Below are 14,623 nucleotides of genomic sequence, written 5' to 3' on the forward strand. Positions count from 1 at the left end.
AAGGGAAGTCATTAAAAGCGTGTTTTGAATAATCAAACGACGAGAACGCGTCAGGAGTAAAATCAAAAAACGCCTCGTAGATCAGTATATTTCTTGGACAGACGGAAAGCCGCCAGCATTAATGAAGGGCCGAATTAAAGAAGCCATCATAAAAGCTCGACATTACCAAAACCCCCATTTCCAACCAAGAGGTTGGACAGCTGGGTTTTGAGGGGCTATTGTGGGGCCCAAACGATTTATGGGCCAGGCCCATCTACCCGGGGAGAATCCAAAGGCCCAAGCCAAAGAGGGCTATGGCCCAAACTCGACAAGATAGCCTTTGGATACCGCCGAGGGTAGTTCAGTCCTCGGCAGACCCAAAGTCCCCCCTGAAAGAGGGGTAAAAACGGTATAGGACTGAAACTTGGAAGAAAGATCTAAAATATCCAGGGAAAGCTGCCCTTACTGCCATTCAATGCTCTGAACCTGACAGAGCCGCATTCTTTGGCTTTTACAATCACCCCCAACGACTTTGAATATGGGCTGATGGGACAAGTATCAATCTTGGAAAGATTGACCCTATACGTGGACGGAGGACAATGAACGCAGGCAAAGATAAAAGGAAAAATAAGTAACCTAAAGAAGGGGCTGGGAAAAATGGTCAAAAACCAGAGCCTCCCAGCCCACCTCCAGGAGAAAGACTCCATGGGTGAAGATAACCTAGACACGCACGAATACCACGAAAAACCCACCGCCTGGCGATCAAGACCTAACCTTTTAAACCCACGCTCTACAAATGATATTGTTTTGGGCCTTTTTACGTGCGAACCCCACGCCGCTACGGTTCGTTACGAATCGCGTCCTTACATATATATATATATATATAATAGTAAATATGTTTATATTATGAATAAGATATTTTCATTCTTATATACGATTTTTGACATTGTTTTATAATAATAAAAAATAATGTACAATTATCTTAACCTAATAAAAAAAGTTACTAATTTACTTGTTTAAAGTGTGTACCCTAATCTTAGCAACTACAAAAAAAAAAGTGTGTACCCTAAAATTTCTCTTTAATTTATCTTGATATCATATACTATATAATAAAACTTGGGCTTAGAAGCTATGGTTGCACCAAGTGACTACTCTCACTAATTAATAAATTAATTTTATAGAAGGCAAAAAAAAAAAAAAAAAAAACCCCACATTTTGACTTGGGGATAAGATTTAACAATAATTTAAATTTTTTAAATTATAGTCAAACTAAAATTTTATTATTGTCAAAATTTTCTAAACCTAAATCCCATACAACCCACGATTTTGTTTTTGTTTTTGTTTATTCCTCAAGTATAATAAAAGTTGGGTTTAGAAGCCGTAATTGGGCTAAGTGGCTACTTTCACTAACTAGTAAATTAATTTTATATAAAATAAAATAAAAACCCACGTTTTGCTTATTCGTTTGGAAGTTCATAAGGGAATGAAATTGAATGATCATAAGGGAATAAAAAAAAATGGAATGGAATGTGTTTAAGCAAGGGAAATGAATGAAATGGAATTAAATATCTTTGATTGGGTGTTTTAAAATAAAGGAATGGAAATGAATAAAAATGAATGAAATGTAAGTAATCTTGTTTGGGAGTAACATAGAGGGAATGAAATAGACTTATTTTATGACAATATTACTATTAGACCTCTATTTTAAAATAAAGGATTGAATATATAGGGGTATTTTGAGAGTTTTAGTAAAAAAATCATTAAATCTAATTTTATTCCCTCCTATTTCTCCCAATTTCGGAGAGAATGAAAATTTGAGGTTTTAAGGAAATAGAAAAGAATGAGTGTTTCCTCCTATCTATTCCATTCCCTCCCACTTAAATTCCCAAACAATGGAATGGACTTTCCATTCCCTCTATTAAAGCTCCCAAGTAAGGGAAGGAAATAATATTCTAAAATTATTCTTTTTATTCATTTCTATTTCATTCCATTCTCTCCTCTCAAATGAGAGCTAAGGGATAAGATTTAACAATAATTTAAAACAAATTTAAATTTTATTTAGACTAAAATTCTATTTATCAAAAATTTCTAAACTTAAATCCTACACAACCCACTTTTTTGATTTTTTTAGTTGGGTATAGAAATTGTGGTTGGGTTAAGTGGTTACTCTCACTAATTAGTAAATTAATTATATACATATATATAATAAATAAATAAAAACAACTCACGTTTTAATTAAGGGATAAAATTTAACAATAATTTAAAACAAATTTAAATTTTATTCAAACTAAAAGCATATTATCAAAATTTTATAAATTTAAATCCCATACAACCCACGTTTTTTTCCCTCAAGTTGCCTGATTTAATAATAATTTAAAACAAATTTAAATTCTATTCAAACTAAAAGTCTATTATAAAAATTTTCTAAATGTAAATCCCACACAACGCACACTTTTTTTTCCCTCAAGTTGCAACTTATTAAATTAATATTTTATTAAAATATTAAGCTACAAAGCTCTTGACTAAGGATAAGTTTAACAATAAATTAATTTAGATAAAACTTTATTATATAAGTTCATTTTCTAGCAATACGTGTACATCTCTAGCAAATCTATCTAGAACAAGTGCAGCCTTAGGAACATGGGTTCAAATCCTATTACCCCAAAAAAAGATATAAAGCAATACCGTTTTTCACATAAAGAAAAAAGAGATTGAAAGATTAAACCAGACTGCTTAACTACCCAGGAAGGTTAAACCAACCCAAATATAATAAAGGCCAAATAAAAAATGACGTAAATGAGGAACAATTATAATTGAAGCATCGAAAAGAAAAGAAAAGAAAAAAAAAAAATATATATATATATATATATATATATATATATATAACAACACATAAACTCAAAGTTACAAAGAAAAATTGAGAGGAGGAAGTCTTATATATGTGCAATGTTAGCAAAAAATGTGAAGGAAAAAATAAAAGATATCAACAACTAAGTTTTGTATTTATTTAAAAAATTGATAGAGATATATAGAAAAAGTTGATAAAAACAATTGTGATTTTGTGTCTATCTAAAACACTACTGTAATAATTTGGTTAACGGCTTTGTGCAATTATGGCTTCTAAGCCCAACTCTATCTAAAACACTATTGCAATTTGGTGCAGCTATGTACTTGGTATAACTACAACTTTTAAATCCAATTTATGTAGTGTATAAGATTTTAACATTAAGCTCTATAATAGAGTTTCATTAAACTGTATTATAATAAATATCTTGTTATCTAATCTAAATATAGTTTTTGTGAATATGTGGATATACTTGCACATAGTCATCTAAAAAAATAATAATAAACCTGAACGTAGTAGTAATTCTTTTTATAGTGTATTAAGAAACTTCTTGTAAAAAATGAATTAATAATAAGATGAAGAATTTGAGTTGTAGTCCAATTATAATTTTTATCAACTCAGAAATTGTAGAAGATGAAGATAAGAACAAATAAACCAATTGTTTTTATCTAAAATATTGCTGCAATTTGATGGAGGCTTCTAAACCCAAATATAGTATATATATGATATATGATAGGTTGATATCTCCATCATCACTCAAAACAAAAACAAAATACTGTCGTAATACATCTCAAAGTCATATATAATGATAGCAAAGAGTACACGATACAAGCATTACAGGAAAAGATGTAGACAACAGAGTGCAGCCACTCAAGCATTAAGCATATCACACTACCAATTCACCACTTCCAGCCACCAGTACCAGAAGACAAAAAGGATAGTAAGATACGTAACGCAATATAAGGCAACTCGATGACATCGGGAACCAAAGAAAGAAGTAGAGTGCTATAAGAGCCACCAAGAAGACCAAACCCATGATCATAATAACATTGGCAAGCCAATTGAGTGTGCTCACAACAAGGTATACTGCAGCCAAGAAAGCCAAAGACATTGTGGCAAGTGCAACTCCAAGAAGTGGTGATGCTGTTTTAAGCGCGATAAGCACTAAATGGACGTCCCCTAATTGAGCCCAAATCAGAGTGACAGCAACAACAACGGAGCTATACATTGCTATAGTGTCACAAAAAATGAAAACGTGAAATAAGTTGTGTGTTATCAAAGTGGCTGTGCCAGAATCTTCGCCAGAGGAGTTATAGCCACCAGGAATTGAAAATCCAGCAGCAAAGGTCACTGTGGCAACAACGGTGGACACCAACAGAAGTGTGTTGACTTTGTCTTTACAGATATCCGTCTTCTGTTCCTCCAATATAATAGAACATTGTCTTCGAGCATTGGCACTAGGATTTCTTGGCACACCAGCAGCTCTTAATGGAATCATTGTCAGTCGCTGATGCAACAACGTAGAATAGTTTGTTTATTAGTTTAAACCTAGATTATGCAAATTAATCAATTTTAAGCCGAGTTATTAATTATTCAAATCATGTTCGAGGCTTTTATTAATGTAAAGAACACCAATATTGAAATCAATCCATATATATATATATATATATATATCTTTTGTTAAAAGACTGACCATATCCTGTAAATGAATTCTTTTTGTAAATGTTTCATGCATGTGGTGAAATCTCTATTGAAAAAGGTCGCAATATATATATATATATATATATTTTTTTTTTTTAATGATTGATTTGGTCACTAAACCTTTTGATGAAGAGAAAATTAATCCTAATTAATCATATACCTGTCGAAAGGTCAACGTGTTTCCCATAGAGCATTCAGCAATATCAAGAGCTGTTAATCCTTCACTGTTAATCAATGTTAGGTCCACCTTCTTGTCCCACGTAAAAGCACTAACAAGTTTGGGATGCCAATGCATGGTGGCCAAATGCAAGGGTGTATTTCCATCCTTATCCGTATCGTTTATAAGCGACTCAAGTCCAGGAGTTTTAAGGATGTAGTTCACTACATTAAGTTCTCCAGTTGTAGCTGCAACGTGTAGAATATTTTGACCATTATGGTTGAGCAACTCTCTTGAATTGGGCCAATACTGAAGCAACTCTTGAATGAGATGAACATGACCCTTGGCGGAGGCTATGTGAATTGGGAAGAGACCATTTTTATCCCTTTCAGTGGCAATGGAAGCATTTCTACCAAGCAAGAGACGAACACCTTCAAGGTATCCAATAGATGCTGCCCAATGGAGAGGTGTCCTTCCCTCTTCATCCCGTAAATGAATCCAATCTGGCTTCTTCTTGAGTATCAAATCTAAAATATCTGCCATTTAAAAAACTTCTTAGTGTGAATTTTTCTTTTCAAAATTGGACCAGTAGATAGAAAATTAGAAAAGGAAATGATCCCAATTTTATGGTTTGGTTACGTCATAAATAATTTAGTTAATAATAATAACAATAACAATCTATTCCTACAAATAAATTTATAATAACTAACTATGTTTACTGAAAAAATTATCCAAAATTAAAATTATTCTAAATGATTTGGTCTCATCGAATAAAACTCCCATATGGTGGGAGGGGAGCAAGTTTAGGATAAAACAGGGTAAGACTATAAATGAGCTGAGTTTTGTCAAATAGTGAGTGTTCAAGTTTGGCTCGATAATAAATGTAACATGTTCAAGCTTGACACAAACTCAGACATCTTGAACCAAGTCTCATAAATGATTTTCGAGCTCGAGTTAGTCAAAAAATATAAAAGCTTGAACCAAGGCATTGCATGGTCCTCGGACTCAAGCCTATGGGGAAACCAACTACTTGGATGAGGAAAACTGGGTTTTGGACAAAACCAAGGTATTGCATGGTCCTCGGACTCAAGCCTATGGGGAAACCAACTACTTGGATGAGGAAAACTAGGTTTTGGACAGAACCAAGGCATTGCATGGTCCTCGGACTCAAGCCTATGGGGAAACCAACTACTTGGATGAGGAAAACTAGGTTTTGGACAGAACCAAGGCATTGCATGGTCCTCGGACTCAAGCCTATGGAGAAACCAACTACCTGGATGAGAAAACTAGGTTTTGGACAGAACCAAGGCATTGCATGGTCCTCGGACTCAAGCCTATGGGGAAACCAACTACTTGGGCAACCAATTTCTTGGATGAGAAGAAGATTGAGTTTTTGTAAGGTTGACTACTTAATAACAATTCTAAGTTGCCCAGTCCTCGGCTCAAAAACTGTAAAAGGTTAATGTCAATAGGAGTGTTAAGAAAATGTTGAAACGCGTCACTATTTAGTAGCCTAGGGGGGCTGTTCATTTTGCGGGTGATATGTCCTCGGATGGTTACTTCCTACACTGCATCGTGCATTGAGCTATCATCTCGGCCAATTTTGGGGTAAGTATTGTTTTTTACAGGTCGGCATTGTTATGCCAAACAATTCTATTAAGGTTATAGTGATATCTTTTTCTTAGCAAGTATTTTGGCCCTAAGTGTCATTGATTCAAATGCTATATTACTATGCCGAACAGCACTTATCAATACATAATAGCGCCTTTCTCTTGGATAAGGGATTATGGCCCCAAGTATTGTACTCTAAGGTCGGCGGTATGGTGCCAGACCGACTCAGTAGACCCATCATAATGTCCTTTCTTTTCTTGCCTAATGGGAGTTTCAGCCCTAAGTATCTTTTGTCTGATTCGATATTATTAAGTCGGATTGTTTTTATAGGCGCAGAGCAAGATCTTTCTATTAACTGGGACTTTGTTCCTAGACGTCGGCCACAGTTTAAAAAAAAAATCTTTTCATTCACAAGATTGTATGTCTATTCATTGCTTTATCATTCCGAAAATATAGAGATAGAATATGTAAAATAAAGTTATAACAATTTTCATTAATACAAAGAAGTATTACAACGAACAAAGAGGGGCTTAAACAAGCCTATAACAAAGATAGATTGCCAAAACAATAAAAACAAAAAAAAACAAAAAAAACAATACATTAAGTAAACGGTCAGGTCTCTTTTTAAACTCGTCTCCGAAGTCCTTCCAAACTCTGCCTCAGTAACGCCCATATCGAGAGAAGGACCTTCTTTAGAAGAAGATGGAGGAGATGAATGAAAAGAAGGAGGAGAAGAAGAGAGAAGAGATGAAAAGAAAGAAAAATGAGCAAAAGAGGGAGAAAGAAAAGTACCAGGATGGATCTGGTGGTGGAAAGAAGAAGAAAGAGAGGCAAAAGGAGACACTAGTGAACAAAGAGAGGAAGAAGCAGGGGCACTTGGTCCCTGCCTCAATCCTAACTCCTAGCACACTGGTGCCATGTTAGGTATGCTCATGAGAGAGCGGTTGGTACTGATAATGGGTGTCCTCGACTCAGTCACGCCGGAAGTTTGACGTGATGAGTCCCTGCTTCGGATTTTGGCTGAAAGAAAGGTGAGGTTGATTTTGAGTCTTCGTCATCCCTGCCCTGACCGAGCCATTACGAGCTTTATTGGTACGTGGCGTTTACGGGAGGGGTATGGCTCCTTCATTACTCGTTGTTATGGTAAAGCGTATCACGATTTAGTGTGTAAACTAGTGGGTAAAATAAACTCTGGGGGAGGCCAAGTATTTCAAATCTCAGAAGGATGAGAAGGGACTCTTTATAAAAAACAATAACCTCCTACCTTCCCTCTTATATGGAGGGTGGAGCGGGAGGCATTTAATAGGTTCAAATCTCCAAAGCGCGTTTTGGATAACCAAACGGCAAGAACGCATCAGGAGTAAAATTAAAATACTGTCTCGTAGACCGGTGCGTTTCCTGGGCAGACAGAGAACTGCCAGCATTAGTGAAAGACCGAATTGAATGAGTCATAATAATAGCTCGGTATTACCAAAACCCCCCTTTCCAACTAAGAAGTTGGATAGCAGGGTTTTGAGGGGCTATTGTGGGGCCCAAATAATTTATGGGCCGGGCCCATTTATCCGTGAGGAGGCCAGAGGCCCAAGCCGAGGAAGGCTATGGCCCAAGCTCGGCAAGATAGCCCTGGGATTCAACCGGGGACAATTCAGTCCTCGGCAGACCCAAAGTCCCACCAGAAAGAGGGGTAAAAACGGTATAAGACTAAAACTAGGAAGAAATATCTAAAATATCCAGGGAATGCTGCCCTTACTGCCATTTAATACTCTGAACCTGACAGAGCCGTAGTCTTTGACTTTTACAACCACCCCCAACGACTTTGAGTATGGGCTGATGGGACAAGTATCAGTCTTGGAAAGGTTGACCATATACGTGGACGAAGGACAATGAACGCAGGGGGATATAAAAGGAAAAATAAGTAACCTAGAGAGGAGGCTGGGAAAAATGGCCAAAAACTAGAGCCTCCCAGCCCACCTCCAGGAGAAAGATTCCAGGGGTGAAGAAAGCTTAACCACGCATGACCACCACGAAAAACCCACCACCTGGTGACTAAGGCCTAGCCTTTCAAATCCACGCTCTCCAAATGATATTGTTTGGGCCTTTTTACGTGCGAACCCAACATCGCTACTGTTCGTTACGAATCGTGTCCTTACAATTATGATTGGATATAGTTGAATATATATTATTAGTGAAATCATTATTTTTTTTTTTTTTTTGGAGGGGAAAGTAAAATCATTACTAGGAAGAGCTTGTACAATGGAGTGGACTACCCAATAAATTAGTTTTAAAGGTATTAGGTGTAGGAAAATAAGCAATAATAATTCAGTTCCTTAAGTAAATTGAAAAGGAAAAGACTAGAATAACTATAAAAATAAAGACGCTACATATTGATGAAACAGGTCATTGTGATGTGCATAGGCATGATATATTTATTTTCAATATATTAAGAAACCATGTGCAATTAACCCATAACATAAAATTTAATTAAAAAAAATATCATTGAATAACTTGTACGGCTGAAGAACATTTTGTCAACCTTCGACAAGTCAACTTTTAAGGTAGTAGTGGGGATGCTCTACATTTTGATGAAATACAATGGCAGGCAAATTTTTTCTTGGGTATTAATAAAATGATAAATCTTGAGTAGTAGATAAATCTTACAGTCTATGTGATTTTCTTATTATAAATTTGTCAATGGTACTCGGAAGAAAAAAAGAGATAAATTATAAGTTCATTTGGTATATTGTTTCTTAATATAATTATGGTTGCTAAGAATAAATCTTAGAAAAAATCTATTGTTTCTAAATACAATACCAACATGCACCCTTGCATGATGATCACTTCATAAGTACAAATTTTTATAGGGTGAAGAGACAAGGGTTGGTGTTGGGAAATTTAGACCTCAGTTGATAGAATTAACAAGTTTTAAACCCAAGTTGTTAATTAGATTTATTATGAATAAAACTTGTTAAAATAAAAAAACATCAATATTATGTCAAAATCATGTAGCAGAAAAATAAATAAGACAAGATATGATAACACAGGAAAACCAATGAAACAAACTAGTTTCACAATAAAAAACCTTGGGGGAAACTTTCCCGAAAAGCAATCCACTATAGTAAAGAAAAGTTTCAGATCTAGTACAAAACATTTGTCCCTAGACTCTACAATCCCCATAGATGAACTCACAGTAGAAACCTTCTACTGCTTCAGAACTTCAGAACTCTTCAATATATGAACGCCACCCTTTGATGCACGAATCTCAGTATATGACTAACCAATTGCATGGATCCTAGTACATGACTTCAATCACCAACTAGAGAAGGTTGTTGGCTACAAAATTCTTCACTTCATCAACAATGAAGATCAAGAAGCACTTGGTTACAAAACCCTAAGGTGCAAAAATGCAGTAGCTTCTTTCAGAGAGAATAAGGCATCAGTCACCTTTTGCATATGTTCTCCTTGTATTCTCTTATGTGATGTCCTCTAAAATAAGCCTTATATATGCCTAGGGTTATGAGAAAAGAAACCCTACACAAATACATAAGTTTGGGTCGAAAATCAAATCTGAAAATCTGAATTCTCGTAATCTCGATAGATACCTCGATCGATCGAGAATCTGTCGAGCTTCATTCATTAAAACTCGATAGATAGCTATCTGTCGAGAAGCTATCGAGCTATCTGTCCGCAGGTGTCAAGCTATCTGTCTAACTTTAATGAATAGCCATTCTTCACTTGTTTCTTGGTCCAATCTTCATGTCTTTAATACAAGACTTGAACAACATGTTTCTTGAAGTATTAAACACATCCTAGATCTACCCAATTATAAATAAAGTGCATTTTGTCAAAAAAATTAGCCAACTACATAAATATTGACATATGTTCCTAACATGAATCACATATGTCCTAACAGTCGGGTTTAAGTCAAGTCTCTAGGGGGAATTTCATATATATATATATATATATATATATACTTAGATTAAGTTAAAATAAGATTTCTATCTCAGATTTAAAAAAAAAAAAATTTAACAAAAATATTCATTATTGTTGTTTAATGAACTTTAATTATTTTTACTTAGAATATTTTTATCAATTAATTTATGTCTTTACTCTGTACAATTCTTTTATTTAACAATTCGACTCAATCTCGACAACTATATTGGTCTTTTTTAATACTTGTTTTTGTCTTCACCCAATCATTCCCCTGTCCGATGTTCCTTAGCTAATTTTTTTAAGAATCGCCCTTTGTTTAATTGTCTTTTAGTGTTAACATTTCTTAACTACTGACAGATCCATGCCCCAATCTCCACTTAACAAATAACAAATTAAAAAACACATTCAAATTCAGCCGCTATACTCACAGATTCAGTCAAATGTATAAATTAACTATAACTTTATTTGCAAGAATAGATTGTTAAAAGAATCATATTCGAGCTTATTTCAGTTGAACTTAGAAATGATTTAAAGTCAGGGTGTTCAACTTTTTATTTTAGGGGTCAAAAAAAAAAATTATATATATATATATATATATATTTCCCTGGACCAAAGCTAACACCTCCCCTAATGAAAAATCTTAGAAAAATGCTAAATAGTACTTATTTGAAAAAAGTCCCAAAATTTTAGTTTAAAAATTAGAATGCTAGTTTAGGCCACTTAGGTCGTTGCCATGGAAGGATACAATCATGGAACAACAAAAATGCAATAGGAAGCCTATCACAGAATAGAAGATCCATATTGGCATATCCTAATTCTGGTAGCAGGGTTCCCTAAGTAGTTAATAATTAATATAATATATGGAGACACACTTAACCTGACAAAGACTTAAATCCAATAAGTATATAAGCTTAACTATGTTAAATTAACCATTATTTTTTCTCATTAGCATCCAATGTGAGATTTCACTAGTTAATCAACTACATTACTCACATGTGAATATTCTAATTAACATGGGCACATAAACAAGAAGAGAAAGAGAGGAGGGCTAGCATTTTGGAAAGGGTAGGCAAGGAACGGTTGTGTTTAAAGGCTGCTCCTCTGGCAAAAAGGAGAGGCTGTACGTGAATGGTCCTGTTAACAAAATCCATACTTATGCAGGATAGTCTAATAAAGGGAAGCAGGTCACCAAACTAGCAAAATTCAATCATTTTGGAAGACTTTACACAAGTTCAAAGAAGATGGCATAGTCTTAGATAGATTTGTTGTAAATAATTTTCTTTGACTTAGGACAATATGTACCTTCAAGAATTAGACTAGGTTCCTATCCAAAAAAAAAAAAGAATTAGAGTAGGCATCTTTTGTTTTGTAATTCCTTTCATGGTAAAAAAAAATGAATAAATAATTAAAAAATATCATAAATGGGTTGTTTGGTCTCTTTTCCACCCCCAATAAAGCCACACAATTATGTGTCAATAAAAATTCGACCTAGTTGAAAATCTTAATTTTTTCTTTTCTACAAAAGAAGAAATTTCAGTAAGCTTGTTGAATCATCCTTGATGATCAGTTCCCATAGTAACTAAATGTATTAATTTTTGTAAACAAGTCTTTCACACAATAGATTGTCAACTTTAGTCATGCAACCCCCCATTTGACTACATACCAAACAATCTACTTTTTATTTCTCTATGCACCTTGTGGGGACCAAATGATCTATGGGCCAGGCCCATCTACCCAGGGAGAATCCGGAGGCCCAAGCCGAGGAGGGCTATGGCCCAAGCTCGAAAAAATAGCCTTTGGATACCGCCGAGGACAGCTCAATCCTCGGCAAACCCAAAGTCCCCCCAAAGAAGAAATAAGGGTAAAGACGGTATAGGACCGAAACTTGGAAGAAAGATCTAAAATATCAAGGGAAAGCTGCTGTTACTGCCATTTAATGCTCTGAACCTGACAGAGCCGCAGTCTTTAGCTTTTACAACCACCCCTAACGACTTTGAATATGGGCTGATGGGACAAGTATCAATTTTGGAAAGATTGACCCTATACGTGGACGAAGGACAATGAACGCAGGCGAATATAAAAGCAAAAAGAAGTAACCTAAAAGAGGGGTTGGGAAAAATGGCCTGAAACCAGAGCCTCCCAGCCCACCTCTAGGAGAAAGACTCCAGGGGTGTAGGAAAACTTAAACTGGTACGAACACCGCGAAAACCCACCGCCTGTCAACCAGGGCCTAGCCTTCCAAACCCACGCTCTACAAATGATATTGTTAGGGGCCTGTTCACGTGCGAACCCGACACCGTTACGGTCCGCCACGAATCGCGTTCTTACACACCTAAATGATCAAAATTGGAAATTAGATTTTAATTTTCATTCATCATGCATTGCCGTACCCAAAAATTAAAACTCTTTTTAAAAAATAATAAAATTTTATCTTTAAAAAAAAAGGCTTGAAGCAGGATATTTGTTTTTATTTTTTTGTATAAAACTAATCTTAGTTTGGTTAGTATTAATTGATTCATCAAGTTATGTATTAAATCTGTCTTTATTTGGTTAATTTCACACTATTGTTTTATTCTATTATTAAGTGAAATTACAATAGTGACTATCATAAATTAGATTTAAATATATTATACTTGAAATTTTATTTTATTATAATTTTATATTGTCAATAGTATTCCTTCTATTTTTAAATATTTTTTAATTATAAATACTTACTAAAAAGATCGATATAAATATGAAAAACTTAAGAAAAAAATGAAAGAAGAATAGAAAATTAAATCGTAAATTATATCTCTTGACAATTCTATAATAATATATAGAAAAATATATATAATATAAAATTCATATGAAAACTTATAGATCAAATAGAACTTCATCCAAAACACTTAGAAGATAATGAAATAGGGTAACAAAAGACTTAGACGATAATGAAATAGGATAACAAAAGGATAATCACAAAAATAATCATAATTATCTTCGAAAAATAATATAAAAACTATAGATTTTATAAAAAGACTAAATTATTTTCCAGATGCTTGGATCTTTTACGTAATTTTACTGAGAAAATTTGTTATAGTTGTTTTTTAAAAGAAGTTTTCAAAATCAGAATGAATAAAGTTAATCAGATTTAAAAGTAGATATTAGCGAAATCTAAATACAAACAAGCATAATTATTGATTTTGCATCTCAAAAAGTAAAAATAATGGATTTTAAATATATGTTAGTTGTGCCATATTAATAATATAATAGTAAATAAGTTTCTTAATTATAATTTTATTTAAAAATTAACATAAAAGTTTTTGTAAATAAAATTTATAATACGTGTAGGCATGTAACATAGACCTAATTGGTAGGAGGATTTTTGTTTTTGTTTTCAAAACAGTATAAAAACAATTTTCAAAAAATTGAACTTGAAACTAGTTTTCAAATAATAATTTTTATAATTTACATGTTTGGCTCCTACTTTTAAGAATAATTTACAAAATACTAAAAACAAAAATAATTGTTTGAGAGACCATTTCTATTTTTGAGATTTAAAAAAAAAAAAATTACAAAAAGTAACATGTAGAATCTGTAGATTACTCTTGTAAGGACCAGATTTGAGTCCTTAGCCTAAAGGATAAATGAACTTAGGCTCAAAAAACCCAATACAATGAATTTGTAGAGAGTGAGTTATAAAACTGGGTTTTAATGAATCATTCAACAAATAAAGTAGATTCAGATGACAAGAAAATGCAAATAGACTAGTTTAATCTAAAGAAAACTGTTCTTGGTACAGTCTAAGGAGATGAATTCTTATATATTAATTCTCAAGTTTGATTACAAGTTCAGTTATTGATTACTACAGTGTTTCTCTTTTTTATTTTCGACACCCTTTTCCTCTGGGGTCTCTTATATTATATATCTCACTTTGAATGATCTTGACCCTCCACTTGTCGATCGTCCAAGCCACTACTTGAGTGCTTGTTCCATTAGACACCCTTACAAGCCTTCTGTGAGTTGGGACGACCAAGACAGTACTGTTTAGGGGTCTTCTCCACATAAATGGGGCCAGAGAGTTAACTATAGAGCATTCAATGCGGTGGTAGCAGATTTTTCTTAAATATTTTTTGGCTCCCATTTGTCCTGTACATTCGTAGTACATATCCTTATCAATAGAATTTCTTGAAACGTTATTCTAAATGACAGAACATACTTTCTAACCCTTTCTTCATTTAGTTGAGGAAATAGTCATCCTGGCCTTCCTCTCCCAGTCTTTATAGTCATAGCTTGCTCGTGAAGTTCAAAGTCTTACTTTTTCCTCATTATTGATCTATTCTCAGATCACTGTACCTCTTCGGACAAGACCCAAGGCCCAATATATATTTGGGCCTGCGTCCCCACAACTCTTTTTTGTGAAT

General features: G+C 34.0%; 1 protein-coding gene across 1 annotated transcript; it reads right to left on the reverse strand.

Moving 5' to 3' along the window:
• Positions 1-3,710: 3,710 nt before the first annotated feature.
• On the reverse strand, positions 3,711-5,225 carry LOC115956856 (protein ACCELERATED CELL DEATH 6-like). The gene is made up of 2 exons (XM_031075132.1): positions 4,686-5,225; positions 3,711-4,331 (listed from the first exon to the last, which is right to left on the reverse strand). The coding sequence occupies exons 1-2, from the start codon at positions 5,223-5,225 to the stop codon at positions 3,711-3,713; spliced, it is 1,161 nt and encodes a 386-aa protein (XP_030930992.1).
• Positions 5,226-14,623: the final 9,398 nt, after the last annotated feature.

Source organism: Quercus lobata, chromosome 8 (assembly GCF_001633185.2).
Source record: "Quercus lobata isolate SW786 chromosome 8, ValleyOak3.0 Primary Assembly, whole genome shotgun sequence".
NCBI classification, from domain to species: Eukaryota; Viridiplantae; Streptophyta; class Magnoliopsida; order Fagales; family Fagaceae; genus Quercus; species Quercus lobata.